Source organism: Camelina sativa, chromosome 3, assembly GCF_030686135.1.
Source record: "Camelina sativa cultivar CO46 ecotype springtype chromosome 3, ASM3068613v1".
Classification (NCBI taxonomy): Eukaryota; Viridiplantae; Streptophyta; class Magnoliopsida; order Brassicales; family Brassicaceae; genus Camelina; species Camelina sativa.
Genome location: NC_141882.1, coordinates 2,607,874 through 2,635,872, shown reverse-complemented (window position 1 = coordinate 2,635,872; position 27,999 = coordinate 2,607,874). Strand labels below are relative to the sequence as shown.

Sequence of the window (27,999 nt, the reverse complement as noted above, 5' to 3'; positions counted from 1 at the left end):
GCAAAAGGCCCACACTTGACCTAAATAGAATAGTAAAAAAGTGTCAAGTGGCCTGTGAGTAGGGCCATGACCACGTGATTTAGTTTCTTATTACATTTCTTCTATTTTCCACTCTTAATTTCTCTATATCCTAATAATTTCTTTGATTTCACAATTCACACTATTCAACCCAAAAACCCTCTGTTTTTTTGTTTCCTTTAAATCTTTTTTGTCTGTTTTGAACAATTAAATAAATAAAACCCCGAAACCTAACAAAAACAAAGTCTCTCTCTCTCTCTCTCTCTCTCTCTCTCTCTCTCTCTCTCTTTTAACTAAACACTAAATTATCGATCCTCTCTATTATTCTCAAAAATCGACGCTAAATCAAAACTCTCTCAAAAGCACACAAGAGAGAAAAAGAAAAAGAAAAAAACCCTAATGGAATCGGTGGATTCCGGGTCACATCGATCCGACCCGGTAAAAGGAGACGACCCAGGTCCATCTTTCGTCTCTTCGCCACCGGCTACACCTAGCAGGTACGAGTCACAGAAGCGACGAGACTGGAACACGTTCTTGCAGTACCTCAAGAACCACAAGCCGCCTCTTGCGTTGTCACGGTGTAGCGGAGCGCACGTGATCGAGTTCCTCAAGTACCTCGATCAGTTCGGTAAGACCAAAGTCCACGTGGCGGCTTGCCCTTACTTCGGCCATCAGCAGCCTCCGTCTCCTTGCTCTTGCCCTCTCAAACAGGCTTGGGGATCTCTCGACGCTCTGATCGGACGGCTGAGAGCTGCTTACGAGGAGAACGGTGGACGGCCGGACTCAAACCCGTTCGCCGCACGTGCGGTTAGAATTTACTTGAGGGAAGTAAGAGAGAGTCAGGCAAAGGCTCGTGGGATCCCTTACGAGAAAAAGAAACGGAAACGGCCACCAACTGTCACCACCGTTAGAGTTGACGTCGCTTCTTCGAGACAGAGTGACGGCGACGCTTGTAACGTCGGTGCTCCGTCTGTCGCCGTACCGCCTTAATCAAGATTAATTAATATATTATGTAGTAATATTAATTATTTATAGGGTTTTCTTGGTTTTATGATATATATACTTATTAATATGTTTGTATGGAACTCCCTTCACCTTCTCTTGTTCCGTGGTTACTGATTATCAATTTTTTTTTTGAGATTTTTGTTTTCTTTCTTTTTTCTGTTCAGTGGATCTCTGATGCATTAAGTTCTTGAATTTTGAATTTTATAAAATTCGGACCACATACTTTCAAGGACTAATGCGGTTTTTTAGAAAAATTCTTATATCATGAATTATGTAGATCTTACTTTTTTCGATTCTGATAAAACGTTATCATTGAAACAAATCATGAGATTTGATTGTCAATAATGTTTTTCATATTATATATTTTCTATAGGAATTATGCAGATGATCTTACTTTTCAGATATCAGCGACGAAGAGGATGACGGATTAATTAAAGAGACAAATGATCAAAAAGCAGAGGTGAGTTGCTCAGCTTGCGTTCAGACATACGTTAATCTGTGTAGCTTAGGAATGTATCGTATTCACATGACTATTTTTTTGAAGATATAATGTCGTCTTTACCTCTTTAGTAATCCCACATTATAAATATTTTCAAGCAAATAGTTTCAAAATACTTTTTAGCGGACTATATATAAAACGTATGAAAAGTTATAAATTCGTGTATTCCTGTTAATGCCTTGTATCACATCTGCGTGTCTGCGCACATACACAAGTTCTAATGCTCATGCTCTTTTTTTTGTTCTTATAATTATTTATACGGTACATGCATGTAAACTAATCAGTTTCTAAAGAAAAATATATACAGTTTTCCTTTCAAAATTGTGTAATTTTAATTGCCAAAAACAAAATAAGTGACCATATATATATATTGGTTAGAATAATTATTTTATGTCTAGTCTCATGAGTAGTAGCTAGGTGTACGTATGTGCTTTCATATCCGTACAGACGCACGTGTACGTAAATAACCTTGGAAATATGGTAAAAGTCACATGAACAGAGAACAAGATCGTGACTCTTGAGACAGTATTGTTTCCCACTATTTCCGACCGACAAAGGCCTCGTGTTCACTGTGTTCTAATACGTGTCATTCCACACGTGTGTTCTTCAACCCTTTTTACCTTTTAACCCTTACAGGTTACAGCTTAGGTGTTTGCCTTGTATGTTTTGTTAAAAAAAGTTGTTATAATTTGTTTGTCAGTTTGATATTATATTGACGTTCTATTTTGAAAACGAAACTTCTGTTTTGCAATTCAATGATCAGATTTTGTCTTAGAAAACAATTCTAGCAACTATAATAATGTCGATTAGCTAATATAATGGGGTTTAAAGAATAATGCAATGTTCAAATACTTTAGTCTAGTCCAACGGAGTCAAGTTATAAAGTACAATGGTGAAGTAATGGAAGTAGTGTTTTCTTTTCCCTGTCGTCAGTAATGACGTAGTTTTTGGTTGACCATTATAAGATCGTAATCAATATGTAATGTAATAGTCGTAAGTAAAAGTCACCATATGTAAAAGTCGTCATAGCCAATATGTAATGTAATCATAGCGTTTGCATTACGAGTCTGTATATTTTGAGACGTTTTCACCCCTATATATGAAAGATAGCTCAGAAATTAGTGGTCCTTCAATATCATTATCCGCATTTGTTTTGTTCCTAATCACCACCACATGGGCTATGAAAAAGACGAGCCAGCAGCCAAAGCCACATTTTATTATCCTACTATAATTAATGATTATACCTGTAAGGTTGTAACCAATTAGATACATTAATTACATTTCAGTTTGATAGAGACTAGAACGATACATGGACGATGGACCCATCAGTCAGCCAGCCACCCCCTTAAAAACAATATAAACAGTCTACTTTATTCAAACCATGTGACATGTCATATACTCTTTGTTTTTTTGCCCAACGGACACGAGAAAGAACAAATCATTTATTTTATTTTATTTTGGTCAAAAAACAAATCATTTATTTTATTTTATTTTGGTCTTTCCAAATTACTACTTAGAGTAAAGTTTCTAGTATTTAAACATAGATTTAATATGTTATTTTTGGATAATTCATTCATAAGTATCCAGTGAATGTGGCAACATTCATATGTAGAATAAGAGGGAGACGAATTTGACTAATAACCCAAATTTACTAGGCTGAAATAGTCAGTTCCCTTGACTCCAATAATGGTTAGTAACTTGGTATACACGTATGAGGAAAGTTTTTCTTTATGTCTAATCGTCTAATCGTCTGAGGTCGAGAAAGAAAGGTTTAAAGTCTTTCTATACGTTTGTGTTATATAACTATCGATTGCGATATATAAACATAATTTCGAGATATCGATGGTATGGACCGTATGGTCAACGTCGACGTTAGTAGTGCGTCACGGTCTCAAGACTCAGTACTGTTCCATCTTCAACCCTTAGGCTACTTTCCTACTAGTGATAGGTGTCTCTGGCTGTTTGGACTCAAGCCAACTTAAATATACGTTTTCGCCAAAAATAAATAATTGCCAGAGCCGAACAGAGGAGACAATTTAATATAAACCTTTTAAGTACTGCATCTTTTTCACCAACTAGTCTAGTAATTAATAAAACAAACATATAAAACTAATAATGCGATTCTTCAAAGGCTGTGAACAAACACACATACAGTACATTCTGATAACATACTAATGAGATTCTTCAAAGGTTGTGAACACACACACATTCTGAAACATATATATTCATCACATCCCAGGATCTAGATAGCTTTTTAGGGTGTGTTGTCTTGTCACATAGGTGAAAAGAAAGAGGAAGGGTTTACAGCATGCCTGCAATGTTGATGTATGACGATAAAGAGGTTTTGATACGTTCCAACACATCCGACATCTTATTAACTCCATTCCGGCAAACCAGAGGGAAGCGTTTCATGTTGAAACTGCGAATGAAGTTGCCGGATGAATATTTGGCGCATGCGCCAGGCACTTTATTAGCTTTGTAAGCCTTGCAGATGTAGCTTATGAAGTTTTCATAGTCCTGCAGTAAAAGAGAAAAAGACAACAAGCTTAGGTTCAAAGTCAAGAAACATCGAACACAATCACATACAGAGATATTATTTACCCATTGATCAATGGATTATTACGGACCGCAATAATCTTATAAGATTATGAGAATCTCAAATTTTAAACAAGTGGATGCATTTTGTGAAGAGGATTAAAATGAAAGAAACTGAACCATCAGTACAGGTAGTAATAATCAAACTTATATGCTCCTCAAAACAGTTCAGTTCTCATCAGCTTTTGCCAACAAGCCTAGGGGCAATTCTACTTCCCGTATGCGGAACACAACTAAAGACTATACCCTGATTCGAAACTGCTTAGGCCCATCTAACTCACGAACAAGGATTTTTCACATTTGGAAACCGCTCATAGGGGTTTGCACCCGTATAAAACATGGCTTCCTCATATACATGATACCAAAGAATGAATACTTATCAGTCTCAATGACTCAAAACTGATTTATAGCCTAATCATATTCATGCATGAGGAGTGAGAGAGAGTGAATTGGCTAAGATTAAGAATTCATTACTTCAGGAGATTGTGAAAAGAAGCAAACTAAACGAACCTCATAAAGTGGCTGACCATCCACGACTACCCAGGGTACGTACTCATGAGGAGGCTGAAGTGCCTTCGTTTCAGCGGCATAGTGCAACGCAAGCTGCAGCAAATAAAAAGATTAGAAACTGAATGCACAAGTCCGTGAAATCTATAACCCAGAAGCTTCAAAACAAGAACATCATGGTAAATCAGATAAGTAGGAGTCAGCCTATAAAACTGTCCATATATGGCATTCTTCTCTAATCCTTGCTTGACCAGGCAACACCATTGCAGAATGGCAAACGTTCCAATACTAAAAGAAAGCATTCAGTAACAAGAATTTGCGGCGAACTTAAGCTACACAAAGAGAAGGGATTAGTAACCTTGTTTCCGTGTCCACTGCTGAGACAATCGGCAACAGGTTTTGAGTTGAGATTGAGCTTCTCATAACACGTCTCCCACTTGTCATACTTGTGTTCAGTCACCAACTTCTCGATACAGTAGATGAACGGGAAATGATCACTCTGCAATCGAAAGTAACAAAATTGGAAAGTTATCTCACAACTTGTACAAGCTTGTGACAGCGACAATCAGATCTCTCATCATCACACATACCAATATAGGCCAAGCATCAATCGCACAGGCTTCTACTGTATCCAAGAAGCATTCATATGCCCCGTGCTACACAAAAATAGTACCAATTTGACAAATCTCAGTCACACACAACATCAAAAAATACCAATTTCATAAAATTAAAGCTTGACTCAATCGAAATCGGAGACATCGATTTCGCAAAATTGAAGAGAGAACGAAGAAGCTAAGGAGGACCTGGCAAACAGCAGTGACGTTATCGGGACGGAGCTTGGTATTACCCCACGGCGAGAGATGAAGATCAACGATTGATATGAGATCGTCTTCGAAGAGCTTCGGGAGGTGGTTCACTATGAAGGCGGAGCAATACGGACAAAGAGACTCATAGTACAGGGCCAAGGAGACCTTCGGAGACGAAGATGGAAGAGATATATCAGATGATAACGATGATGCATAGCCGAGAAGAAAGACGTAGCAGACTAGGAGAACAAGAAGTTTGCTCGGCATCGACGCCATGGATGCAACAAAGGCAAGGTCTTGTGTCGCCGTTCAATTAATAATAATAATATCTCGATGCTCTCGATAAACACGTCATGTTTACATTGGTGTGGTACCAAAGTTAAAGGGACTCGTGTAGCTTCTAAAGCCACGTGTCTCGATTCCGTCGTCTACTAAATTGTAAAACTTGTTTTCAAATTGATACTGTGACTTTCGTTAACTCAAACGCAAAATAGTTAACTCATAATTAAGGCTCAATTAAACCAATTTGTTTCTTCAAAAACTTCAATTTCAATATATAAGAAGAGTCAAATAATAAAGAAGAGAAGGTCTCCGTGACAAAAGGTTTTGCAGGCAAAAAAACAATCAGTTGATGAGTTACACAAAGATCTAGATGTTGCTCGGATACATAAACACTCTTACTCTAGCTCCCTGCGAAAACAATCACCAAACTATATATTAAAACCCCAAACAAATCACAACAATAGCTATGTAGGGAAAATCATTTGAATTACCATAGATTTAGGTGGCAAGTTTGATGTGAATTTGGCTCGAACCACACCACTGTTACCATGAGGCCTTGTGACTTTGCCCCAAATGCATCGGTAGTGACTACCGTTCTTCTTTGTCTTGGCCTTGTAGATGTAAGCCATTCGTTTACCTTTGTACCATCCCACTTCCTCCGTGGTGTTAACTCCTTCGACTTGGATTAGGGACGTGTTTGGGTACTGGTTTGACTTCGACCTATTCATATATAACCATAAAACGTCTTTAAGGACACATTCTGACTAATGACAAACCAGAAACAACAACAACAACACTTTGCAGCCTATCACACACTTGATGAAGGTAGATTGTTTTGCTTATGTGTAGAAGTAGAACCAACCTATTCACAAAATAACTATTCAAGTTCGGAATCAAAGTACAAGAAGATAAGTTCTGTTTTGTGATATAAATGTAAGACATGTGATTACCATACTTGTGGGATAATAACAGCAAGTAAAATAATTGTCAAAAAAAAAAAAAAAACAGTAAGTAAAATCATTATCTTAAGAAAATTCGAATCCTATAAGCAACACAACAAATCTAAGGTCACAAAGTGTACTAACCAACCATATAAACTAAACCAGAACTAAAACAAAAAATTAACGAATCTGTAAACAATGGCGCACCTTTTGTACCCAAGTATGGTGCCTCTGACATAGAGTCTGCATCAAAAGAAAGAAACAAACAAAATTGAGTGAAGCAACAACTTAATTAAAAAGCCTTAATGGATACAAAAAGGTTAATTAACGAGATTGATTACTCAGCATAATAAGCGCGAGTACTGAATCAGAGAAAATAGAAGATGAATATAACCTGACAGGTTCTCCCTGACGTCCCTTCACCATTTTTTTTTTTTGTCGAATCGTCCGGTGGAAGAATTTAGCAATTTGCCTTCAGAAACCCCAAACGGAGACGAAACTCTTGCATAAAAAAAAAAAAAAAAAAAAAAAAAACCCTAAAAGGTGATCCTTAACGACGTCGTTTTGAACTTAACGGGCCTTAATTACTGATGGGTTACGGCCTCTTTCTAGTTCTTAAACTGCGCCGTCAAAAATTAACAATGCGCCATAAAATTCAAATCAGAGGGGAAGATCGGAAATTCGAAACACCGGAAAAGATTCGAGAGACCCGCCACAACTTCTCTATCTGGGAAAGATGAACGTTGATGAGACTTATCTCTTTCTCAACCGGATACAAGAGAGAAGGTCCTTAATTCGATTTCCTCCGAATCATCTGAAACTCTCAATTTCTCTTTGGTGATGTTGTGTCTCAGAGAACTGGGTTTTCTTCTAATTGATTTTGCAGGCTCGACGAAGAGTCTCTTCGGATTCTCGAGTTGTCTCTGGTCGCAATGAATGTGAAATCCGTTTCAGAGATTAGATCCCGACTGAGAGATTTCATGAGATCTGAATCGGCTGCTATATTCGGTGAGCTCTCTGGAGAATCGATCGTTGCAAAGCTCTCCGTACTTGAATTCTTCGCTCGTGCTTTTGCTCTTATCGGTGATTTGGAGGTTCGTATTCTTGTCCTCGTAGATTTGATTCAAATCCGAAACTATTGAAGATTTGCTAATTTGATTAGTGCTCTTTTCTAGAATTACTAATTGTAATTTGTATGTGTGTTGTTATATATGGAGTAGAGTTGTTTGGCTATGAGGTATGAGGCATTGAATTTGAGGGAGCTCAAGTCTCCTAGCTGTTTGTGGTTAAGGGTTTCACATTCAGAATGGGCCAAATTTGCTCTTCAATCTATGGAAAATGGATTCCCTTCTATTGCAGGAAAGGTAAATTTACTCTATGAGCTCTTTGCTTTTTAGTATTACTGTGAGAAATTTATGTCAGAGGAAGGTTTTGAGATTCTTGAGATGCTCAATCGAAAGTGATGACTTACTAGGTGACTGTTAACAAGTTCATGCTTGGATGATCAAAATGTGGTTTTACCAATTTGGATACATGGCAATATGGTATTATGTGTTCCACATGGATTTACATATCAGTTTGGTTCTTTTCCATTGGCTTGTGCTTTTTCTTTTGAGGAGTATATTTTCTTGACTTATCCTTACTATGACATTGTGTTTGGCTTTTTTAGGCTTCTGAAAATGCGCTATTGAGCCTTAAGAAGGATAGTCTTGTTGAATCTAAATCAGAAGAGTTTTCTGAAATATTTGATGCTTCTGAGAAAGTAAGGAGACTAAGGGATTCAGCTGCCTCGTTAACATCTTCACGTTCAGGTACATTCATTGATATATTGTTTTCTGTAAGTGATGTTCTCATGTTCATTGCTTGGAACAGAGTTCTGAATTTTCTTTTTGCTTGCTTCGTGTCATTCCATTTTTGTTTGAAGATATGTTACTCCCTCCTTCCCTTACCTTCAATATAATGGTATCTGTGCGAATGTAGTTATGAAATTCTTTCCTCCTAACTCCCAAGGCTGTAGATGTAACAGTCATGTTTACTGTATTGGAATTTTCATTTGAGTTGTGGATGATCTTAGAAAATCTTCTGGTTGGAAAGATTGATGATTTATAAACTGACTATTACCAACTATTGTGTGGATCCATCAGAACGGACAGAAACTTTTAACGGTGTGTTAATTAAAAAGTACCTAATTGTTCTGAATAATTCTCAATTCACAAACAGTTCAGGCACAAGGTGCAGAGTACTTGAGAAGCAAGGAAGTGAGGATACGAACCAGGCAGACTCAACACACTAAAAATCCAGACTGCACAGGTAGCAACTTGTTCAGAGAAGGAATCAAGAAGCGTAACCAACGAATGTTGGAAGATCTCCGTACCACTCAGATGATCCGAGATACAGAATCAGATTCACGCTGTGTATGACCCAATTGATGCTACAACCTTTAGGGCATTCGAAAGGGAAGTAGACTACATTCAACCATTCAAGAAATCAAGATCTAATAATAAGTTTGCCATAAAACTTATTCTCTTCTTAGTAACAATATTAAATATTTCCGTATCATGTATAATTGTATATGCTACACAACACAAGTGTACAAGTGTTTCCGTAGAAATTTTGAATACTTTTCAAAATTCATATTATAGCTCTCTCTCTTTCTCTCCTAGCCCCTAGGAGGTTAGGACTCGGCAACTAGTATAGAGATGAAACACATGGGTGAAATGGTCTCTGGCGAGAGCCAAAGGACCAGTAAGAAGGTCCCACAATTGGTTCCAAGCTGGACTCTCACAACCAATCAGCTTTCGATTTTTCCACCACTTTTGGGATAAGATGCAACGTCGTATCAATTCCATCACATATCAAAAGTGTTAAAGAAACACCTACCTCTGTAAATATTGTATCTATATATAATTTTTCGTATGGTGACGGATTTACAAAGAAAAACATTTTAGAGTGAAGGAAAAAAAAAAAGAGTGAGAGAAAAAAAAAAGATAAGAGTTCTATGGATACACAAAGGTTGCCGAAGAAAGAAGAAGAAGATCTTCTACCTTCTTTAACCTTCGAGTCTGTTAATGCTCTCTCTCAAGACCATTCTATAGATGATTTCGACAGCATATTCGACATCACCATTGACAGTTTAAGCTGCTCTCACGAACTCAAATGGGATTTTTGGGGAGAAGACGAAGATGAAGATATAGGTGAAGAAGAAAAAAGTTTGAGTACTGATCAAGAAGGCTCAAGTTTCAGGTTTTGGGACAATAAGCCTACGGATTATGAAGACAAAGAGTTGGGTCTGAAGCTGAATCTGAACCATCAAGAAGTTATCGATGCTTGGTCTGATCACCAGAAACCTCTGTGGACAGATACTTCATCACCAGCCAATTCCTTTTATGTTAGTTTTGTGTGAATCCTTTACTTGTTTTGCAAGTTATAACTAGTGATTTAATTAATTAATACTAATGATTTAAAGTGTTTGCAGAGGGGAGAAGTTCCAGTGATAGAGGAAGAGAGAAACATGAAAAGAGAAGCAAGTGTGTTAAGATACAAAGAGAAAAGACAGAGTAGACTCTTCTCTAAGAAGATAAGGTATCAAGTCCGAAAACTCAACGCTGATAAACGACCTCGTTTTAAGGTCTCTTTCTTATTCCTTCTTCCTCCTACACTCTTTCATTTCAAGTCTTAACCTGTTAACCATAACTCATTTTAAGTATACAGTATTTATTTAGTTTTCAGTCATGCTCTAACTAATTTTGTGCTAGGGAAGCCTAACTTAATATTTTTTGTTCTGACGAAATTTCCCTGGAAATCTTTTGAATTATTTGTAGGGACGGTTCGTGAAAAGGGAGACTTAAAAAGGGAAAAAGAAATATCTGGAAGAAAAATATCTCCATCTTTATTTCTGTTATTATTATTTGTAGCTCTGATATATCATTATCGACTTTTACAACTTTGTCTTACTGAAATGAAAATATCTTATTGACAAAAAGGAAAAAAAAAGAAAAAAAGGAGATGCAAAAATATATTTAAGATTACATGAAGAGGACGTATATGGCAAGTGTTTGCCGAATTGGTGGGGTTGTAAGGCTAAAAATGGGTTCACCACATGTGTAGTAGGCTACTCTACTCCTCCTCTGTCGGGACCAACTACAATATCAACTACCACGTTTTTTTCTGATATGTATTGATCTTCAAAACTACCGTCAATCTCTCATATGCATGATTCCATCATTAGCATAAAAATGCCTACTAATGACTATTATAAATTAATAACCCTAAACCAAAAAATATGGAATTGATAAACTTTGAGGATAAACATACATACTTGAAACATAAATATCACTAGATTCTTTGTTTTGGTTTTTGATCGTGTCGTGTGACTAGTGGCGATGGAATGTTGGAAACTCTTGACTGTTTTTTTTGCACTTCCAAATTACTGTTCGAACTTTACAATGACTGCTAAAGTCAAATTTTTTTCCTTCCTCTTTTTTTTTTTTTTTTTTTTTTTATAGATCATCAGAAGCCCACTAGGAAACCGGTCATATATAAAAGAGCCCAAAAAATAGATGAAATGCCCATTAACTATTGATCATCCCAAACCAAAACTAAACTAAATCTGATAAGATTGGGCCACAAAAAGAGTAACCTCGTAGTCGTACTTCGTATAGTATGTTCTTCTGAAAATCAACAAATTTACACAGATTATCCAATGAAAGTATAATAATGTAAACCAAAAAAGTTAAATTAATCGCAATGATAATATCGCCACGTCTAGTCAGATGATTAGAGTATCTAATACGACACGGCTCTCTCTATGAGAGAAGAAGATGATTACGAAAGCTCCATTAATACGATCGGTGCTTTCTCACTCATCATCAAACGCTTCCCGGCGACAAAACCAACCATCTCCACTTCTCCACCATGATTTCACTCCACTCCTCCGCCATTAAAGCCTCTCTCCACCGTTCTTTTCCTACTTCGTTACGATCGAGACTCTCTGTTTCCAGCTCTCCTAGATCTTTCATTCGGCTTCCCTCCGCCAGAAAACGCGATCTCTCTGTTATCTCTGCTTCTGGAAGAGACTCCTCGATGTCATCAAACAATGATTCTCGCGAATCCTCTTCAAAGGTTCGTTCTTTTGCTTTATATGTCGAAACATTGTTTTTGACGACTTGATACTTTTTGGCTTGTGGGTGCATAACTTTGGTATTTTACACTTGAATCAGGTTGCTGAATCTTTCTTCAGGAGTGTCTTAGGTCAGATGGAAACAGTTTATCTAAATCGGAACCCGACGCCTAAATCCGTTTTGGAACTTGTTCGATCCGTTGATGGCGACCAACTTTGCTATGACCATCTCGCTTTTAGAACGTTTGGGGTATAGTTTCCTTAACCCCCTCTTTGTTTTGGCTGCTTCTAAGAACTGGGATCTTACACTTCACTAAGTACAGTCTCAAAGTTTAAAACTTATTTAATAAACGTTAAGTTACTCACTATTGGACTCTGTTGGTTGAAATGTGTTTAGGTTAGTGGTTATGGGATTGACTCGCTTGCAAGCTTTTTCCTTGACTATGGGTATACTCCGATGGATGAGTTGAAATTTCCAGCTAAAAAGCTTAGAGCTTTGTGGTTTGCACCTCCTGATGTTTCTGCTATTCCTGGTGGAAGCGGCGTTAACGGTCCTTTACCAAGAGTTTTTATCTCAGAGCTCCTTGTGGACCAGATGAGTTCACAGACTCAGGTAAATTATATGCTGTCATTGGATTGATCCTAGATGGTTGTTTGTGTTATGAGATTTGAAGGCAATTTCTCTTGTTTCTAGGATGTGATCAGAAAGTACACTCAAGCATCGCCCAATGGGAAAAAGTATGCTGCTCTTTCTAGTGCTTTGGGTACCTTAACTTGGGAAAAGCCTCTTTCTTCTGAGTTTGAGCAATTGGCTAGGTACATGACCTTCCTTAATTATCCTGGTTTTGTCAGATCAAGCTAGAGTAGTGATTCCTAACTGAAGGTGTACATGTTGGGCTAAATTGATCTACAGGGAAAGTGAATATGCAGCATGGACCCTTGTCAATGGCTATGCTCTTAACCATGTAACGATTTCTGTCCATCGGCTTAAATCTCATCTAAACAAAATTAAGAAGCTCAATCAGTTCCTAGAAGAAAAAGGTCTCAAATTGAACTCTGAAGGAGGAGTACTGAAAGGTTTCAAAACGAATCTTATTTTCTTGGTTAAAAGATTTGATATTAAGCTAATGGGCTTTTACAATGAGTGACGCATATTTTTCCACTTTTTTCCAGTTAGCCCTGATGGTGGTTTACTGCAAAGCTCAACTGTAGCAGATTCAATTTCTTTCAAGTTCGCTGATGGTGTCACCAAATCTATCCCTTGTTCATACATTGAGTTTGCTGAACGCCTTGTGCTTCCTCAATACCAAAATGTACCTGAAAGCGAGGTAAGTGATATCAGAATCCGCTTACTGTGTATTGATACGTTCTTGCGCTTCCTATTACTGCCTAGAGAACTCTTAGTTACCAGCATAACATGATGATGATATACAAAACATTTTGAATTGACACTTACAAAATGTACAAAACGCAGATACGAGAGTCACACCGACGCGATGGATTTGAGGTCGGAAATGCTGACAAGATCTTTGAGAGCACATTTCAGGAACAACTTTCTCGACGAGCCGGCTAATGACTAACAGTAGCCTCGAGCCTTTTGGCAAATATGTTGTCAATCATGCCTCGTATATATATGTAGCCAAAAAAGAGCTCCAAACTGTTTGTGATATTGATCAGTAAAGACACTAATGCAAAGAACTTTTTAATCAGACATTTATGTGTAACATATTGCCGATAACTTTTCTTGACGGTCAGTTAATACAAGAGGACGCAAACCAAAGTAAAACTAAACAAAGAAAGCGTGATAGAAAGCGATACAACTTTCTTAGAGCGGTGAGAAAGAAGTAAACGATGATTGATTAGTAAAAATGTAAAATAGTTACAAAGCATAAAACGGTAGTTGTGTTGTATGGTTTTGTTCTTGTTCCGTTTGAGGTATTGTTTTACCGGATTGGGTATATAACATCTTGGTCCAAAATTTATTTATTTCTCTCATCAGCTGTTAGTGACAATTCAAAAAACAAACATGTCAACCAATTAAAGGTCTCGAATTTTATAGGAACAGAGTTCCGGTTCGAATATTTCCACCTGAAATTAAAAAAAAAAAAAATGTGGAAGAAAGTTCAAACCTTTGGACGACAACAAGGGAGGTTGGTTGGTAACCCAAAATAAAAAAAAAAACAAAAACTATATGACATGAGATAATGTAGTCCACCACACCAATCTCTCTCCACCCACATCACGCCTGTTTTCACCGCCGTCTCTCTTCGTCGGTGATTTCACTATTCCGATTTGGTCTAATTTTGTCTCTAACCCCTTCCGCAAAAACCCTACTTTTTTTAATCCAAGGTTTATAAAAGGTCTCAGCCGCCGAGTGCCTCCTGATCTACGCCCAAAACCCCTAAATGGCTACGGAGGCTACAACCGCTCCCAAATTCCAGGAACCAGATCTCCGGCAAGTCTCTCAGTCACCGGATTTTAAACATGAAACCGCTCACGACGGCCTTAAATTCTGGCAATTCATGATCGCCGGTTCGATTGCTGGCTCCGTCGAACACATGGCGATGTTTCCCGTCGACACCGTGAAGACCCATATGCAAGCGCTCCGGCCATGTCCGTTGAAACCCGTCGGAATCCGGCAAGCTTTCCGTTCGATAGTACAAAAGGAAGGACCTTCAGCTCTGTACCGAGGAATTTGGGCTATGGGTCTCGGCGCTGGACCTGCTCACGCCGTTTACTTCTCCTTCTACGAGGTTTCGAAGAAGTTCTTATCCGCTGGGAATCAGAACAATTCCGCCGCTCATGCGATCTCCGGCGTGTTCGCGACTATATCGAGCGATGCTGTTTTTACTCCCATGGATATGGTAAAGCAGAGGTTGCAGATGGGTGAAGGGACTTATAAAGGAGTTTGGGATTGTGTCAAGAGGGTTATGCGTGAGGAAGGGTTTCGTGCGTTCTATGCTTCTTATAGGACGACGGTTTTGATGAACGCGCCTTTTACCGCTGTGCACTTTGCGACTTACGAGGCGGCTAAGAAGGGGTTGATGGAGTTTTCTCCTGAAAGGGTTAGTGATGAGGAAGGTTGGTTGGTTCATGCCACTGCAGGAGCTGCTGCTGGTGGATTGGCAGCTGCTGTGACTACGCCGCTTGATGTTGTCAAGACGCAGTTGCAATGTCAGGTGAATGATTCTTTCTCCCTAGGGTTGTTTGCTCTTTGTCTCTTATTTGTATAGTTTTTAGATTGGAACAAACGATAGATGGGTTATATGCTTCTTGATGTGTGCAGTGCTGCAGAACGCTTTCTGTAGATGATGCTTTAAGTCTCGAAACTCGTACTCGTGTCTAGGTTTTCGAATATTATGTGAATGTCTAAAGCTTCTTAGATGGATTTGTTTCACCTTTAGTGGTTAGATGATGTATTTTGTGTAAAAAGAGCTATCAGACTATTGGCAGATGGTCATCATGTGCTAGAGCTGCAACATAATTTTATAGTTGCGGTTTAAGTTTCTCAAGGTTTGACAAGTTATGTTGAAAGTTGAATAGCTATCTGGTTTCAATGTTTCTACCAGTAGGTTTCAGGTTTGAGGTAGAGTGTTTTATGGTTTCAGGCAATGAAATTTCCCAGTTGAGCTATCACTTTCAGTCTTACTGCGGCACGACTTGTATTATTACTATAGCATTTACAGAGTGTAGGAAATATGTTTTCCCTTTCAAGTGTGGTCTGATGAGGAGGGATCAGATATTTTATTTTTTTGCTTTAAAATGTGTGATATATGGCCTCAAATCGTATGTGGTGATGATGTGCAGGGTGTGTGTGGATGCGACCGCTTCACTAGTGGTTCGATTAACGATGTACTGAGGACGATAGTGAAGAAGGACGGATACAGAGGACTTCTAAGGGGATGGCTACCGAGAATGCTCTTTCATGCGCCTGCTGCAGCAATCTGTTGGTCCACTTACGAAGGGGTCAAATCTTTCTTTCATGACTTGAATGGCGATTCTAACACTGCCTGAAAAAATAAAAAATAAAAGGATTAGGCGATTGAGGATCTTGCTTTTCTCTATTATTATTGTTTGTAAACTAGTTTTGTCAGGGTTTTCTACTACTGTTATGTTAGATTATATTTGTTCAGGTTGTCGATGATGTTTGTCGTCGAGAAATTTTGGTAAAAGTTGTACAAAAACTACGTTCCTTCCAATAATAACTTAACAAAACCATACATGGGCATCTCTGTCCGTTGTATTGAAATCTAAGAAAAGGAGAGATTATGATGATCAACATCTTTGTAGTCGGAATTGTTATTGAGGCGAAAAAAGTGGCCAGGGAGCAGAACCGAGTCTTCAGAGCAACGTCACAGTCGTCAGATCATTATCAACGGATCAAGAAAACAACAGTTACAGTTTATGATTGCGGAGACTGATGATAATGTAAAGAAGGAGAATACGACGTAAGGATAACAGAACTGGTCGGGACTAGAAGGTCTGAAGGTGTTACTCGAGACGAGTCAACTTCCTCCTCCCGAATAGACCCTCTAAAGAACGATATCTCTGATTAGGTGAAATCAAGTTGAATTTTTAAAGCTCAGAAACTGTTCAAATTAGCAAAATGGAGGCTTGATTTTAAGATTAGCTATATAATTATATCTACGCCACCCTCCTGAGCTCTTTTTTTTTTTTTTTTTTTTTTCTCTTTTAACTTATTTTTGATTATAAGCAAGTTTGCGTTGTGTAGTAGCAAACGTATAGTCAAAAGTAAATATAATTAGGTAAACAAGAAGCACCAGTGGTCTAGTGGTAGAATAGTACCCTGCCACGGTACAGACCCGGGTTCGATTCCCGGCTGGTGCATGAGCGGTGATGAATTTGGCATCCGCGTTGGTTGGGTCCTTCGCATTCCTCTGATTCCTCAGATGTACAAGCCACCCTCCTGAGCTCTCTTTTTTTTTCCAACTTAATTTTTGCTCCTATAAATTAAACCATTTGAATGCTGTGGCTAAAGTCGGATAACTGTTGGGCCTGAAAAAAGGCCATCTATATTAAATATGGGCTTGGATTGAAGGACCATTTAATAGATTCGGAGTCTGGCTTTTCTCTTCCTTACCGCCGACACAATACGTTTCCGTCTCGAGTTGCCGGAAAAGAAGCTACTCTCTACGTCGCTTCTAGTGATCATATGGAAGGTTCTTCTTCTCTCTGCGCTACTTCTTCTGATATCAGATTTGTTTAACTCTCTCTATATCTCCAATTATCTCTGTAGATTTTTGGAATTTTGATGTGCTTAATTAGTTAGCTGGGTGCATTATTTGCAGAGAACAACAACAACGCCGGGAGCGATTCAGACTCTAATTCCGTCGACGATTCACAGGACTATTACGAACCGATCTCAGCCGTCGATCTAGAAAACGCCAATGACGAAGGGAGCGATGTGGAAGACAGTTATCATCCAATCGGCGGCGGAGATGGCTTCAGCCACGGCCTCTCCAACGGCCACTGTATGATTCCGGAAACAGAGGAAGGGATATCTTCTATTAGTATAAACGCAGACGCAGAGAGCGAAGAAGAGGCGGAGACGGAGACGGAGACGGAGATCCGTAGAGCGTTTGAAGAGGACGAACGGCGTAGGCGATCGCCGTTAGTTGAGGAGAACGCCGTTAGGATTATGGAGGCAATGCGAGCAATCTCCTTCCCTGGAACGGCTCCTGATTGGACTTCCGATGTTAATGAGGATCGTTGGATTGATCAGCTTCGAAGATTGAGATCCACTTCTCAGTAACTTAACTCTGTTATATTTATTTCTCCTGGATTACCAAATTCAATACTTTGTTGTTGTCCGTTCAAGATCTTTCTCAATGTTGTTCAATGTGACTCTAAAGTAACACTAACCAGTGTTTTTGCTATACAAACCCTTTACGATGACTCACATACATATATATACATACATAGAGTTCAAAGTCAGGCCTCATTCAACTGTATCTGTCTCTCATCTGGGGTCTTTTCTTAAACTTGTGCTGTGTATCATGAGAAATATGGCTATAAGTTTAAATCTTGAACATGAGAGTCTGTTTCTCGTCTTTCAAAGCTTTTTTATATGTAATCTGCAATTTGAAGTTCATGAAGTGTGTCCCTGTTGCTCCGTATGACTCTAGCTTTGTCCCCTCTTATCTCTAGAACCTGAAGAAACAACACCAGAGTCAGTCATCATCTCATGTCACAGAGACTTGAATAAGGGGACGAGTCAAGAACCAAGATTGTTTAAGTACCTCTGGTCTAGAGTCAAGAACACCACTGGACATTCCCACATCAACTCTCCATATGTCGCAACCATATTCACTAACAAGAAAACCCATTTTCCATTATAGGATAGCTTGTATTAAGATTTATTACGAGTTTAGAGTTCGATAAATGTACCAGTTAACGCCTGATAACTGGGGAGTATGCCCGACTACCATTGCCTTCGCACCGACAGCTTCGAGAGTGTCCTGGAGAATTTTACTTACCTGATGTAAAAAGAAGTCAGGAATCACATCAGTCCTAGCTGATGATGATACCTGTTGCGTGAACAGTTTGAGATTTTGGTGTTTTTAAAATTTCAACTTGCCTGCTCAATTTGATAGTCTGCCAGCTCAGAAGTCTCTCTTGAGTAAAGTCGGCTCCAGACCACACTGTCATATCCACGAGTCGCAATGAACGGCATCTGGGGACTGTCTTCATAGTTAGCAGCACTTCTCATCCAAGCAGACACTTCTCTATTTATCCTCTCTACGCCATATGCAACTGCGCAAATACATCATAAGCATGATAAATCCAATAAAAACACATCTCTCAACGCTGAGACGACTGAGATAGACAGCTTATCCTTACCATGGTGAGGAAGGAGACCACCGTGGCAGAAGACCCAGTTATTAATGCGGAGAACAACTCCGTGACGCGCCAATTCACATGCTAATCGACCACCTGGTCTGAAAAGAATCGACCTTGCAATCACTCCCTTTTGCCTCTGTCCTAAATAGTTTCCCAAGGCTTTTTGGTTAACAGGCAAGTAGTAGAGAAACTTAAGAAGACTCAGAAAGAACACAGAAAAGTGAAGTACCTTTACTACATTCCATTGATCCCAATAAGTTTGAGAACTTCTCCTATCTTCTTTCCATTGTCTTGACTCAGAAATCCAATTAGTAAACGCTTTGTCCCAGTCTTGACCATAGTCTTGCAAGTAGTCAAGAAAATCTGTACATTCATCAAATGCTCTTGCATCCACATATCTGAAATCCCCTTCAACATTCATCGTCTCATGGTTACCATTAACCTTTAAAATGGGACAAAATTAATAATTACTCTTAGTAAATCAAAATGTGCACAAGTTGCTAACACATTTCAAGTATGATGATAGCATTCAAAACCTGGAAAACAGCTCCACCATGAGCCTTGGCCTGAACATCAAGTGATCTTAACAAAGAAAGTATTGCAATTTCATCATCACCACGATCCAGTATATCTCCTACCTGAACTAGTACCTGTTTGTTTCATATATTAAATTCACATAACTCATATGGAGTCAAACTCATAAGGACTCAACCCAAAACATATGAAGCAGTATAAGACATATCCCACTATAAACTACTAACGGGCAAATCAAAACTAAAGTTTCAACTAATGTATCAGAAACTGTAACTCTGTTGTTCCACTAGGGTCAGCAAATGTGGTTAAGTGAAGACATACAGTATCTTGACCGATCCACTGGTCTCGTCCATCGGAGCTCAAGACGCCGCCCATCTGAAGTGCATCTCTGGCTTTACCCAGATCGCCGTGAAGGTCTCCAACTGTGAGAGCATATCAACAACAAAACCCACTTAGTTTTTCTTGTCGTTTTTAACAAAAAAAGATTGGGACTTTTTCAGATATTTGGTGGCGAACCTGCGATAATACGGCGAGAAGGAGCAGATACGAAAGTGGGTGGGTCTCCATTGATGACAATCGGCTTCAGAGAAACTTCGTTACAATTGGAAGAGCTCGACAACGATGAAGATGAAGGAGGTTCGATAAGTTTCTGGGGATGAGAATTAGGAGGAAGCGGGAGTAAGGAATTGAGGTAAAGGGAAGCCATTGGAGGTGGAGAAGCAATGATCCACCAGAGGTTCGAAGAGATCACTTAACATTTGTGTTCGTCTGGTCTCAAATTTGTGACTTGTCTCTCTAAATGCATGCTGAGTATCAAATCCCTTTTATCATATCTACTGGCTGAGGTTTTTTCCTCTCAAATATTGTTTTTTCTTTTTTTTTTTTAAAAAAAAATAATAATAATAATAAAAGGGTAACCACAAAGCGAAAAAAAAAAAGACAAAAGGATGGTCTGTTTTTTTATTTTTATGAGAAAAGTCTCCAGGAATATATTATTTATTATTTAGTATTTACCAAAAAAACACCTTTAAAACAAAAAAAAAATCTGCAACAAAATAAAGCTTTAAATTAGTTTTGTAAGATTAAATATTGGAGCACCTTAGCATTAAATATATAAATTTAAACATGTTTTATAATCGAATGACAAATAATAATTATTTATACATTACTTTATTTCACATAAGTAGATAAAATAAAAAATAATAGTCTTTTCCAAGTTATTTAACTTTGGTTTTTTTTTAGTTTTTAGTCCTTTTTCTTTTCAAAATTTAATGAACTACCAAATCGTTTTAGGTTCGTTGGGATCTGAGGTCCTGATGTGAGCGTTATATGGAGAGTTTTATATGGGAAACAAAAAGCACTCTAGTACAATCATAAGGAGAGACGAACGAGTACATTAATTTCAAATGATATACATACAAGATACAACCGACATAACCTAAAAAACGATTTGTTTGTTTTAAACATGAGATATGTTTGATCAAATGAGAAATCCAGCGACCATATTTAGCATCTTGGGAGATCCAATGGCGGAGGCTGCACCGACTGGAGCTGACCGACTCCATTCTCAACTAGGAAAACCATCGCTAGACCCCATCCTAGATGTGAGTCAATGTGACAATGCATAAACCAAGCTCCTACAACAATTTTATTAGAAAGAATTGTCAGAAAACAAAAAACAATTGGACTAATATATAATAAGAGCGTCTAATGATCAAGATTAAAGCATTATCAATTTACCTGGATTGTCAGCAACGAATCGGATGGCCACCCATCCACCGGGAGGGGTTCCAATGGTATTCCTCTCTGGTGGGTCAAACAGATTGAAGCTAGCCGGATCTCTCTTCGGGTCAAAATTCCCAAAACCCGACCCGACAACATAAAACTGGTACCCATGAAGATGCATAGGATGGTTCTCGGGTGTGACAATGCTCGTGTCCTGCAACACAATCTGAACATTGGCCTTGTACTTAAGCTTGTAGGCCTTTGTGGCCTTTACGGGTTGCCAAAGTCCACGGCTTACGTTTCCTGTGTAGTCGAATTGAACAGGAGGAACCGGCGGGAAATCTGCGGTTATAATTCCGGGGATTCCTTGGTAATAGGCTTGCATCACCGAGTTAGTCCGAGGAAGGACGAATGAGACGTTGTTCATGCTTGCAGCAAACCGCGTTCCGTTTGGTCCCTGGCATCGCGGACTGTTCGGGTTGGTGCAGTTTATTAGTCCCAACCCAACTGCGAAAAATAGATTTTCGTCGATTTGGAGTGGCACTGGAGCTCTCTTATAGTACCGCAAACGGTTGAAGAAAGCGGTTGCAGTAGCGGTGTCATTGAACCCTGCCAAAACCGGGAAAACGGGTGTGATCTGGCCGCGTCCACTAGGTCTGTTAACGTATTCCAAAATAGCAGTTGTGGTGGTATTGTCAAAGGGAGCGTTTGCGCTATTGTAGGCCCGCGCAGCCATGTAATAACGGCCAGGGCGTTGATTAGCGGTTATGAGGACGTTTGTGGTCTGACCTGGACCGAGCATGACAACGTTTGTGGTGAAAGGCTTAGTGTAAGCAGAATCTACCTCGACAACGGTGAGCTGGTGGTTGGCAACTGTGAAGAAGAGTTCTTGGTTCAGGGCGGCGTTGATGAGACGAAGCTGAACCGTCTCGCCAGGGACAATAGGAAACCGGAGGGTCTCGGGCTTAGAGCAGCGGTAGAGATCGCCTGGTTGGCCATTGATGGTGTAAGCGTCTGAGACGTTTGGTGCTGCTCCTGTGAATTGGGCTAACCTCAGAACATCCATAGGGTTTCTATCCCACCATTCCCCTGTTCTCTTCAGATACTAATTAATATACTTATATTCATAAATTTAGACTTGTACATGTATATATAAAGTGTAAAGTTTTCATGAAATTACCGAGAATAATAGGGATGTCACGCTTAGGCATAGAGAAAGGGTAAGGAGAACCGAGACGAGGGTAAATGATGAGAGCTCCATAGATGGTAGCTCGAAGCCAATGGCTATGAGCGTGCCACCAAAGTGTACCTTCTTGGTCTTCGATCTTGATTCTGTATGTATAGCTTTGTCCCGGCTGAATTGGACATTGAGTTATGTACTCTGGTCCATCAGCCCACGGGTTTCGCAGCTGTCGGATTCCATGCCTGTCCCCAAAAACAGAGCATATATCAAATTGTTTGTTTCTTGAATGACAAGTTATCTACCAAATATAGCTGATTTCTTTTTCTTTTTACCAGTGGAGACTGATGTTGTAACGAGCTCTATTGATGACCGTGATGGCTAGAGAGTCACCGTTTCGTACCTCGAGTGTTGGACCGGGGAACTGACCATTCACGGTGATGGTCTGGTGAGTTCTGCACAGCCTCTTCAGTGGTTTTGCCTCGATCTAGGTCACGTTGATTCAAACCATGGGCGTGATTAAAATTTTTTAAAGAGATATTAATCAAGTGAAGGAAGCTTAACTTACCACGAATTCACGGACGTGAAGTTCAGCTGAAGCGAGGGAAGCAAGCAAAGTGCAACAAGCAAGAACTAAAATGATAGAGACTCGTCCGAGATTTGTTGGAGTGTGAGACTTCATATCGTAGTGTTGAAGCTCTATGGTTTTTGAGTCCAGAGGAGAGGAAAGGCAATGAGATATATATACACACACACAGGACTAATGGGGGACGCATTAGAGCTTTGTGTGAGTTTGTTAGTTAGTGGACAAGTTCTATCAAACATAAATAAATTTGAAAGTAGAATGTGGAACTAGTAAAGTCAGCACGGAGGAGCAACAAAGTTGATTTGGTGCAACCACTAGACTAATTACTAATTTAGGTACTATGATTCTCTTCTAATCATTGATTACTTGGGGATTCTTTACTATAAGGGATTTTAAGTTGGGAAATGTCCACGCAATGTTATTTTCTTAACCTAAAAATGTTACGAACTTGTTTCTAAATTAACATTTTGTTAAGTTTTGAATATTAAACTTAGTTTTCCTGCGACAAAACTTTAAATACAGTATATTCTTATAGAATTATTTTCCTGAATAAAGAAAGAAATAAAGAGTGAGCCTCTCTCCTCAACCTATTACGAAACTTACCGATCCCAAAAATAATAAATATGTCCGTTGGGCCCAACGCTGAAAATTCAACTTGACGAAGTCATTGGCCCATAACCCAATTTCCACGATTCTAATTTAAACCAATTCTTGATTTTGGACATTGAACAGACGCAGAACGCTAAACGCGGTCGGTAAAAATCGTTCACGTTCTGGAATCACCAAACCAGACAGATGAACCAAAGACAAAGTCGTGGTTGTGGCAAATATGAAAATACACAGATACCATTAAAATACAAACAGAAAACACACAACTAGTCAGACATGGTTCCCGCGTCTAAGTCGTCAGACATGGTAGTTCCGAAGACTTGTCCATATTATTATAGTCTTCTTCTTCGTCTATGTGTTGTTTCGTCTCTATTCACCCAATTCCATAATTTCCCCCTAAGTATTTATTAATCCCCATGGCTCAAGCAGGTGACGAGAATCTTTACGCCGCCGCCAGAGACATCGCCAGAGCTCTCGGCAAGGATCCAAGCGCCGCCGGAGATATTTTACAGATTCTCTCTGGCTATGGCGCTTCCGGAAACCGCGGCGGCGACCCTCGACCCACCCCTTCCCGCGGCGGCGCAAACCTTCATAACCTTGACCGATCACTCAACTCCTTAGAGAGACAGATCTCTGGCTACATCGTTGAGGATCGACCCATCTGGTCCGATCCCGTTGACTCTCGCACCTTCCTCGACTCTGTTGACGAGCTAATTGCGATTGCCGGAGACTTGAGGTCCATGGCCGGTGATAAATCCGTCGCCGTCTGTCTCTCGCGTGCCGATGATTTGATTCAACAAGTGATGTTTAGGCTTCAGGAAGAGTTTGGATATGTAATGGACCGTGCCCCTGACTCGTTTGACTCGGACGACGATGACTTCTCCGGCGAAGAAGACAATGATACAAGCTACGGGGTAATTAAGTAATTAACTTTCATTACTATTAGAATAAATTGGAATTAGAATTAGACAAACCGGTTTACAACTTTGATTTCATACTGAAATAGGTCATAATCGCCCGTCCGGTCACCGATTACAAAATCGTGATCGAGGCGTTACAATCTAGCGTAATTGGCGATCTAAACGCGATCGCTGTGCGGATGGTCGCTGGTGGATTTGGGAAAGAGTGTTCAAGAGTGTACAGCAGTCGACGGAGAGAGTTTCTAGAGGAGAGTTTGTCGAGGTTGCATCTCAGAGGACTAAGTATGGAGCAAGTTCAAGAGACTCCATGGCAAGATCTTGAAGACGAAATCGACCGTTGGATCAAAGCTGTTACTTTGGTGTTCCGCGTTTTCTTCCCTAGCGAGCGTCTTCTCTGCGACCGCGTTTTCTCTGATCTCTCTGTTTCCTCTGTAACTGATCTCTCTTTCATGGAAGTTTGTCGTGGAACGACTACACAGCTCCTGAATTTCGCAGACGCGATCGCTTTAGGGAGCCGTTTGCCTGAACGTTTGTTTAAGGTTATGGATTTATACGAAACGATGCAAGACCTAATTCCTAAGATGGAAACGTTATTCTCAGATAGATACTGTTTGCCGCTAAGGCATGAGGCGGTCGCGATTCATAAACGGTTAGGGGAAGCGATTAGAGGGATATTTATGGAGCTCGAGAATTTGATCCGTCGTGACCCTCCCAAAACCGCGTTTCCTGGCGGTGGGATTCACCCTATCACACGGTACGTGATGAATTATCTGCGTGCTGCCTGTAAATCTCGGAAGTCGTTGGAGCAAATCCTTGACCAGACTGAGAACGAAGCAGGTCCAGATGCGAGTGCTTTGTCTGTGCAACTCAGATGGGTTTTGGAGTTGTTGGAGAGTAACTTGGAAGGCAAGAAAAGAACTTACCGTGATCCGTCTTTGTGCTTCTTGTTCATGATGAACAATGGCAAGTATATTCTTGATAAGGTGACTGATAACGAGCTCGGTTCGATCCTAGGAGATGATTGGATTGTGAAGCAGACGGCGAAACTGAGGCAGTACCATTCTAATTACCGAAGGAGCTCGTGGAACCAAGTGGTGGGATTGCTTAGGACCGATGCTCCGTATCCAAAGTTAGTAGAGAACCTTAGATTGTTCAAAGCCCAGTTCGATGAGGTGTGTAAGATCCAATCTCAATGGGTTGTGTCTGATGGACAATTGAGGGAGGAGTTAAGAAGCTCCGTTAACGGAATTGTGTCTCCGGCGTACTTGAATTTCATCAGAAAATTGATGGAGTCGCCAGAGATTAATGGGAGGCGTGGAGAGCCTTTTATTGCTTATACTGTTGAAGATTTGGAGATGATGATTAAAAGGTTGTTCAAGGAAAGCTCAAGTTGATTAAATTTAATATATATACAAGAAAGAAAAAAATATTAATCGACAAATTTGTAAAATTGTGAATCATTCTGTTTCTTTTTTAAGTGTTTCAACTTGCTTTTTTTATGTGAAATTTTGCCATGAAGATAAATTCTATTGGGCTACCAAACGAAGTCAAAAGCCACTCACATGCATTGTGCTGTAGAGTTACAACTTACAAGTAACAATACGTAGAGCATATGTAAGGACTAGCTGCTTATGCAAACACGTTAAGATTAATATGAAGCAAGAGGGAAATATAGATTGATTAACCTCCTTAATACAAATTAACATATGAACGCAAAAAATGAAAATCAAGAGAGTACGTGGAGAATTTGTTCAACAAGACTGAGACTGACGACTATGTAAGCAGCTTGGGAAGGATGAATGTCGTCCCAGAAAAGGAACTGGTTAGGGTCAGGACAAGTCCGTGTTAAAGCATTGCACAAGTACGATAGCTCCATCTCTCCAGTCCCGCAGCATCCTCTCGTCGTTTCCTTTATTCCTGTCCCCTTATATCAGTCACTTTCTACTACTTCGTAATCAAATGAAAATATTAATTACATCCTCTAAAAAACTAACAAACCCTATTTAAAACCTGTGAAATATTATGCGGGCACACTTCACGCGTACGCGATATTGGATGAAAAATTGGACTATGGTTTGAGTTAGATTGTTTTTTTTCTTATTGTTTTTTTCTTATTTTGCATTTATATAATACTTTTTTACGTAAAAATCTTATTTTGACATCATATATATTTTTATAAGGTTGTCAAGATACAAATTTGAAGGGAGAACTAGAACTAGATTTAGTGTGAAACGTAATGTGCATGGGATGAAAGGAAACGTAGCGTTACCGTATCTTTGGGGATTAGTGGCCATGTCAAACAATGTTCCGTAGATATCGCCGTAAAAGATGACACTGCCGGTGAGATTGGATTGCATATCTGTTAGGGACTTGTTAAGCTTCTGGTTAAACTCCTGTGAATCTGAGTTTTGTTTGTCGATGCATTTTCTCTCGTTCTGTCTCTGCATAGCCATCGTCATCTGAATCGGTAAACACCCTACCGGCGGTAGTCCCAACACCATTATTCTACGGCACCCAATGTCATATAGTTCCTATATATATACACATCCACATAACCAAAAAATATTGAATCAAATTTCGTATACGTAAACAAAAAAATAACTTCGAAAATAATTTTAAATATGATAGAAATTGATATTTACTTGAACGAAGTTGTGTACACTAGAGAGAATGAAACTTTGATAGCCATCAACGCCGAGCTTGTGACGAGGAGAAGGAGTGTCGTAGAGATTTAGATCGAAATCGTTAGTTCCTGAGCTTACAATCACCAGAGCCTCGCTGACTATCGTGGTCGCTTTCTCTTTCCCAACGATCTGACTCAGCCTCTCCATGTAACTTCTGAGCATATCCGCCTGTTTAGAGACGGATAGAGTTGAAGTTGCTAGATCTGTGAGGGTGTCGTAACCGGAACCAGCAGAAGCAAAGCACACTCCGGTGAGGATATCGGAATCTGACAGATGGGGGTCGAGGAAAGGAGGAACGGTGTCTTTGATTCCCAAAAGAGATGCTATAAAGTCAGGGATGAGTTTACCGTTGGAGAATCTTCCGGTAGCGTTATGGCCGGGGAAATTGCAGCCGTAAGGAGGGAAATTAGCCCGGATGATGGTTTTGATGTAGTTGTTGTTGCCGGTGTCGATTGTGGAATCGCCGAAAACAAGAATCGCCGGGATCAATGATACGTTAATATTGTTGGTCACGTTTACATTTGTATGACATGTCGTCGATATTAGGATTGTGGTTATGATCATGAATAAAATAATAACATGGATCAACATCTTGTCTCTTCTTCTCACTTTAATTTTTGCTCATTTATAGGACCTTCTGTTTATGGAGTCTACTATATATGACGTTGAATTGTTGACTTTTTGGTCAAAAACTCCTAGCGATCGAAGAACTTATATAGGGGCCAATAAAAATGGGCTTCGTAGAGAGCCCATAAAAGACTGTTGGACTTGGTAGTCAATTTGCTGACGCCTGAATTTTTGAGTATGAGAGTTGTTAAAGTTTAACCTCTCCACTTAGCCTTTAAGCTTGTTCCATGAGATAATAGTTAATACCAAAGAAAAAAAAATGTCAAATATGCTTCATCTGGTCACAATATGTATCTCAATTTAACTTTCTAACCCACACTAGATCTCTTTTCGAGTTCATCAGACTGACCATACTAACTTCTCATTATGAATTATGATCACTTGTCCGAACTCATCTACGAAAATTAAAGGCATGCATCTTACATTCAGTGATAACCACTACACCACAGCACCGAAAAAAAAAAAAAAAAAAAAATCTTACATTCAGTGAGATAAAAATAG

General features: G+C 39.4%; 12 protein-coding genes and 1 non-coding gene across 20 annotated transcripts; 8 read left to right on the top strand and 5 right to left on the bottom strand.

Moving 5' to 3' along the window:
* Window positions 1–141: 141 nt before the first annotated feature.
* On the top strand, window positions 142–1,345 carry LOC104765136 (protein LIGHT-DEPENDENT SHORT HYPOCOTYLS 6). The gene has a single exon (XM_010488814.3). It carries the CDS (start codon window positions 418–420, stop codon window positions 1,006–1,008), a length of 591 nt encoding a protein of 196 aa, XP_010487116.1. The 5' UTR covers window positions 142–417; the 3' UTR covers window positions 1,009–1,345.
* Window positions 1,346–3,586: 2,241 nt separating this feature from the next.
* LOC104765129 (gamma-interferon-responsive lysosomal thiol protein) lies at window positions 3,587–5,715 on the bottom strand. Its single transcript, XM_010488802.3, has 5 exons — window positions 5,428–5,715; window positions 5,215–5,280; window positions 4,983–5,123; window positions 4,628–4,720; window positions 3,587–4,039 (listed from the first exon to the last, which is right to left on the bottom strand). Exons 1-5 carry the CDS (start codon window positions 5,704–5,706, stop codon window positions 3,824–3,826), a joined length of 795 nt encoding a protein of 264 aa, XP_010487104.1. The 5' UTR covers window positions 5,707–5,715; the 3' UTR covers window positions 3,587–3,823.
* A 240-nt stretch (window positions 5,716–5,955) lies between these two features.
* LOC104765118 (large ribosomal subunit protein eL33w) lies at window positions 5,956–7,149 on the bottom strand. The gene is made up of 4 exons (XM_010488797.3): window positions 7,048–7,149; window positions 6,861–6,896; window positions 6,204–6,432; window positions 5,956–6,120 (listed from the first exon to the last, which is right to left on the bottom strand). The coding sequence occupies exons 1-4, from the start codon at window positions 7,077–7,079 to the stop codon at window positions 6,079–6,081; spliced, it is 339 nt and encodes a 112-aa protein (XP_010487099.1). The 5' UTR covers window positions 7,080–7,149; the 3' UTR covers window positions 5,956–6,078.
* A 36-nt stretch (window positions 7,150–7,185) lies between these two features.
* Window positions 7,186–9,298, top strand: LOC104765103 (protein DOUBLE-STRAND BREAK FORMATION-like). The gene is made up of 5 exons (XM_010488778.3): window positions 7,186–7,439; window positions 7,540–7,747; window positions 7,874–8,017; window positions 8,323–8,464; window positions 8,874–9,298. The coding sequence occupies exons 1-5, from the start codon at window positions 7,390–7,392 to the stop codon at window positions 9,071–9,073; spliced, it is 744 nt and encodes a 247-aa protein (XP_010487080.2). The 5' UTR covers window positions 7,186–7,389; the 3' UTR covers window positions 9,074–9,298.
* Window positions 9,299–9,505: 207 nt separating this feature from the next.
* On the top strand, window positions 9,506–10,596 carry LOC104739271 (zinc finger protein CONSTANS-LIKE 6). 6 transcript variants are annotated; one of them, XM_010459566.3, is made up of 3 exons: window positions 9,506–10,041; window positions 10,129–10,281; window positions 10,475–10,596. In XM_010459566.3, exons 1-3 carry the CDS (start codon window positions 9,652–9,654, stop codon window positions 10,499–10,501), a joined length of 570 nt encoding a protein of 189 aa, XP_010457868.2. In that variant the 5' UTR covers window positions 9,506–9,651; the 3' UTR covers window positions 10,502–10,596. The 6 variants fall into 6 exon arrangements, with proteins under 6 accessions (XP_010457868.2, XP_010457869.2, XP_087364193.1 ...); XM_010459567.2 differs by having other exon boundaries at window positions 9,554–10,041; window positions 10,129–10,235; XM_087508067.1 differs by having other exon boundaries at window positions 9,572–10,041; window positions 10,120–10,235.
* Window positions 10,597–11,289: 693 nt separating this feature from the next.
* On the top strand, window positions 11,290–13,481 carry LOC104765072 (2-oxoadipate dioxygenase/decarboxylase, chloroplastic). Its single transcript, XM_010488742.3, has 7 exons — window positions 11,290–11,774; window positions 11,873–12,022; window positions 12,170–12,385; window positions 12,467–12,588; window positions 12,686–12,849; window positions 12,946–13,100; window positions 13,247–13,481. The coding sequence occupies exons 1-7, from the start codon at window positions 11,568–11,570 to the stop codon at window positions 13,343–13,345; spliced, it is 1,113 nt and encodes a 370-aa protein (XP_010487044.1). The 5' UTR covers window positions 11,290–11,567; the 3' UTR covers window positions 13,346–13,481.
* A 357-nt stretch (window positions 13,482–13,838) lies between these two features.
* LOC104765065 (uncharacterized) lies at window positions 13,839–15,990 on the top strand. Its single transcript, XM_010488731.3, has 2 exons — window positions 13,839–14,951; window positions 15,580–15,990. The coding sequence occupies exons 1-2, from the start codon at window positions 14,178–14,180 to the stop codon at window positions 15,784–15,786; spliced, it is 981 nt and encodes a 326-aa protein (XP_010487033.1). The 5' UTR covers window positions 13,839–14,177; the 3' UTR covers window positions 15,787–15,990.
* Window positions 15,991–16,549: 559 nt separating this feature from the next.
* TRNAG-GCC (transfer RNA glycine (anticodon GCC)) lies at window positions 16,550–16,620 on the top strand. Its single transcript has one exon. It is a non-coding gene; the product is annotated as a tRNA-Gly (tRNA).
* A 153-nt stretch (window positions 16,621–16,773) lies between these two features.
* On the top strand, window positions 16,774–17,688 carry LOC104765048 (uncharacterized). Its single transcript, XM_010488708.2, has 2 exons — window positions 16,774–16,952; window positions 17,082–17,688. Exons 1-2 carry the CDS (start codon window positions 16,946–16,948, stop codon window positions 17,543–17,545), a joined length of 471 nt encoding a protein of 156 aa, XP_010487010.1. The 5' UTR covers window positions 16,774–16,945; the 3' UTR covers window positions 17,546–17,688.
* On the bottom strand, window positions 17,592–20,025 carry LOC104765056 (shewanella-like protein phosphatase 1). Its single transcript, XM_010488718.3, has 9 exons — window positions 19,684–20,025; window positions 19,489–19,589; window positions 19,170–19,283; window positions 18,863–19,075; window positions 18,634–18,769; window positions 18,371–18,546; window positions 18,181–18,269; window positions 18,033–18,102; window positions 17,592–17,943 (listed from the first exon to the last, which is right to left on the bottom strand). The coding sequence occupies exons 1-9, from the start codon at window positions 19,871–19,873 to the stop codon at window positions 17,857–17,859; spliced, it is 1,176 nt and encodes a 391-aa protein (XP_010487020.1). The 5' UTR covers window positions 19,874–20,025; the 3' UTR covers window positions 17,592–17,856.
* A 461-nt stretch (window positions 20,026–20,486) lies between these two features.
* Window positions 20,487–22,802, bottom strand: LOC104765029 (laccase-3-like). Its single transcript, XM_010488687.2, has 5 exons — window positions 22,641–22,802; window positions 22,408–22,559; window positions 22,073–22,317; window positions 20,908–21,981; window positions 20,487–20,804 (listed from the first exon to the last, which is right to left on the bottom strand). Exons 1-5 carry the CDS (start codon window positions 22,752–22,754, stop codon window positions 20,674–20,676), a joined length of 1,716 nt encoding a protein of 571 aa, XP_010486989.1. The 5' UTR covers window positions 22,755–22,802; the 3' UTR covers window positions 20,487–20,673.
* Window positions 22,803–23,381: 579 nt separating this feature from the next.
* Window positions 23,382–25,693, top strand: LOC104765020 (exocyst complex component EXO70B2). 2 transcript variants are annotated; one of them, XM_087498002.1, is made up of 3 exons: window positions 23,382–23,573; window positions 23,697–24,181; window positions 24,274–25,693. In XM_087498002.1, exons 2-3 carry the CDS (start codon window positions 24,008–24,010, stop codon window positions 25,579–25,581), a joined length of 1,482 nt encoding a protein of 493 aa, XP_087354128.1. In that variant the 5' UTR covers window positions 23,382–23,573; window positions 23,697–24,007; the 3' UTR covers window positions 25,582–25,693. The 2 variants fall into 2 exon arrangements, with proteins under 2 accessions (XP_087354128.1, XP_010486978.1); XM_010488676.3 differs by having other exon boundaries at window positions 23,389–24,181.
* Window positions 25,629–27,558, bottom strand: LOC104765010 (GDSL esterase/lipase At1g06990-like). Of its 2 annotated transcripts, none has more exons than XM_010488666.2 (3): window positions 26,830–27,558; window positions 26,457–26,718; window positions 25,629–26,104 (listed from the first exon to the last, which is right to left on the bottom strand). In XM_010488666.2, the coding sequence occupies exons 1-3, from the start codon at window positions 27,460–27,462 to the stop codon at window positions 25,914–25,916; spliced, it is 1,086 nt and encodes a 361-aa protein (XP_010486968.1). In that variant the 5' UTR covers window positions 27,463–27,558; the 3' UTR covers window positions 25,629–25,913. The 2 variants fall into 2 exon arrangements, with proteins under 2 accessions (XP_010486968.1, XP_087354132.1); XM_087498006.1 differs by having other exon boundaries at window positions 25,836–26,096; window positions 26,830–27,536.
* Between the last annotated feature and the right edge of the window lie 441 nt (window positions 27,559–27,999).

Coding starts and splice junctions, on each gene's coding strand:
- LOC104765136 (XM_010488814.3), top strand. CDS start 418: ATGGAATCGGTGGATTCCGGGTCACATCGATCCGACCCGGTAAAAGGA.
- LOC104765129 (XM_010488802.3), bottom strand. CDS start 5,706: ATGGCGTCGATGCCGAGCAAACTTCTTGTTCTCCTAGTCTGCTACGTC. Junction 4,721..4,982: donor GCAGTGGACACGGAAACAAG/GTTACTAATCCC, acceptor TATTTGCTGCAG/CTTGCGTTGCACTATGCCGC. Junction 4,040..4,627: donor ATGGTCAGCCACTTTATGAG/GTTCGTTTAGTT, acceptor CTTTTACTGCAG/GACTATGAAAACTTCATAAG.
- LOC104765103 (XM_010488778.3), top strand. CDS start 7,390: ATGAACGTTGATGAGACTTATCTCTTTCTCAACCGGATACAAGAGAGA. Junction 7,440..7,539: donor AACCGGATACAAGAGAGAAG/GTCCTTAATTCG, acceptor TTGATTTTGCAG/GCTCGACGAAGAGTCTCTTC. Junction 8,465..8,873: donor GTTAACATCTTCACGTTCAG/GTACATTCATTG, acceptor ATTCACAAACAG/TTCAGGCACAAGGTGCAGAG.
- LOC104765118 (XM_010488797.3), bottom strand. CDS start 7,079: ATGGTGAAGGGACGTCAGGGAGAACCTGTCAG. Junction 6,897..7,047: donor CGTCAGGGAGAACCTGTCAG/GTTATATTCATC, acceptor CTTTTGATGCAG/ACTCTATGTCAGAGGCACCA. Junction 6,121..6,203: donor ACTTGCCACCTAAATCTATG/GTAATTCAAATG, acceptor TTGTTTTCGCAG/GGAGCTAGAGTAAGAGTGTT.
- LOC104765065 (XM_010488731.3), top strand. CDS start 14,178: ATGGCTACGGAGGCTACAACCGCTCCCAAATTCCAGGAACCAGATCTC. Junction 14,952..15,579: donor AGACGCAGTTGCAATGTCAG/GTGAATGATTCT, acceptor GATGATGTGCAG/GGTGTGTGTGGATGCGACCG.
- LOC104765020 (XM_010488676.3), top strand. CDS start 23,684: ATGGCTCAAGCAGGTGACGAGAATCTTTACGCCGCCGCCAGAGACATC. Junction 24,182..24,273: donor ACAATGATACAAGCTACGGG/GTAATTAAGTAA, acceptor ATACTGAAATAG/GTCATAATCGCCCGTCCGGT.
- LOC104765056 (XM_010488718.3), bottom strand. CDS start 19,873: ATGGCTTCCCTTTACCTCAATTCCTTACTCCCGCTTCCTCCTAATTCT. Junction 19,590..19,683: donor TTCTCGCCGTATTATCGCAG/GTTCGCCACCAA, acceptor ATGCTCTCACAG/TTGGAGACCTTCACGGCGAT. Junction 18,103..18,180: donor CAGTTATCAGGCGTTAACTG/GTACATTTATCG, acceptor TTTTCTTGTTAG/TGAATATGGTTGCGACATAT.
- LOC104739271 (XM_087508065.1), top strand. CDS start 9,652: ATGGATACACAAAGGTTGCCGAAGAAAGAAGAAGAAGATCTTCTACCT. Junction 10,042..10,119: donor CACCAGCCAATTCCTTTTAT/GTTAGTTTTGTG, acceptor AATGATTTAAAG/TGTTTGCAGAGGGGAGAAGT.
- LOC104765029 (XM_010488687.2), bottom strand. CDS start 22,754: ATGAAGTCTCACACTCCAACAAATCTCGGACGAGTCTCTATCATTTTA. Junction 22,318..22,407: donor TACAACATCAGTCTCCACTG/GTAAAAAGAAAA, acceptor TTTTGGGGACAG/GCATGGAATCCGACAGCTGC. Junction 21,982..22,072: donor TGACATCCCTATTATTCTCG/GTAATTTCATGA, acceptor TGAAGAGAACAG/GGGAATGGTGGGATAGAAAC.
- LOC104765072 (XM_010488742.3), top strand. CDS start 11,568: ATGATTTCACTCCACTCCTCCGCCATTAAAGCCTCTCTCCACCGTTCT. Junction 11,775..11,872: donor CTCGCGAATCCTCTTCAAAG/GTTCGTTCTTTT, acceptor CACTTGAATCAG/GTTGCTGAATCTTTCTTCAG. Junction 12,850..12,945: donor TGAAGGAGGAGTACTGAAAG/GTTTCAAAACGA, acceptor ACTTTTTTCCAG/TTAGCCCTGATGGTGGTTTA.
- LOC104765010 (XM_010488666.2), bottom strand. CDS start 27,462: ATGTTGATCCATGTTATTATTTTATTCATGATCATAACCACAATCCTA. Junction 26,719..26,829: donor GTGTACACAACTTCGTTCAA/GTAAATATCAAT, acceptor GTATATATATAG/GAACTATATGACATTGGGTG. Junction 26,105..26,456: donor CACTAATCCCCAAAGATACG/GTAACGCTACGT, acceptor ATAAGGGGACAG/GAATAAAGGAAACGACGAGA.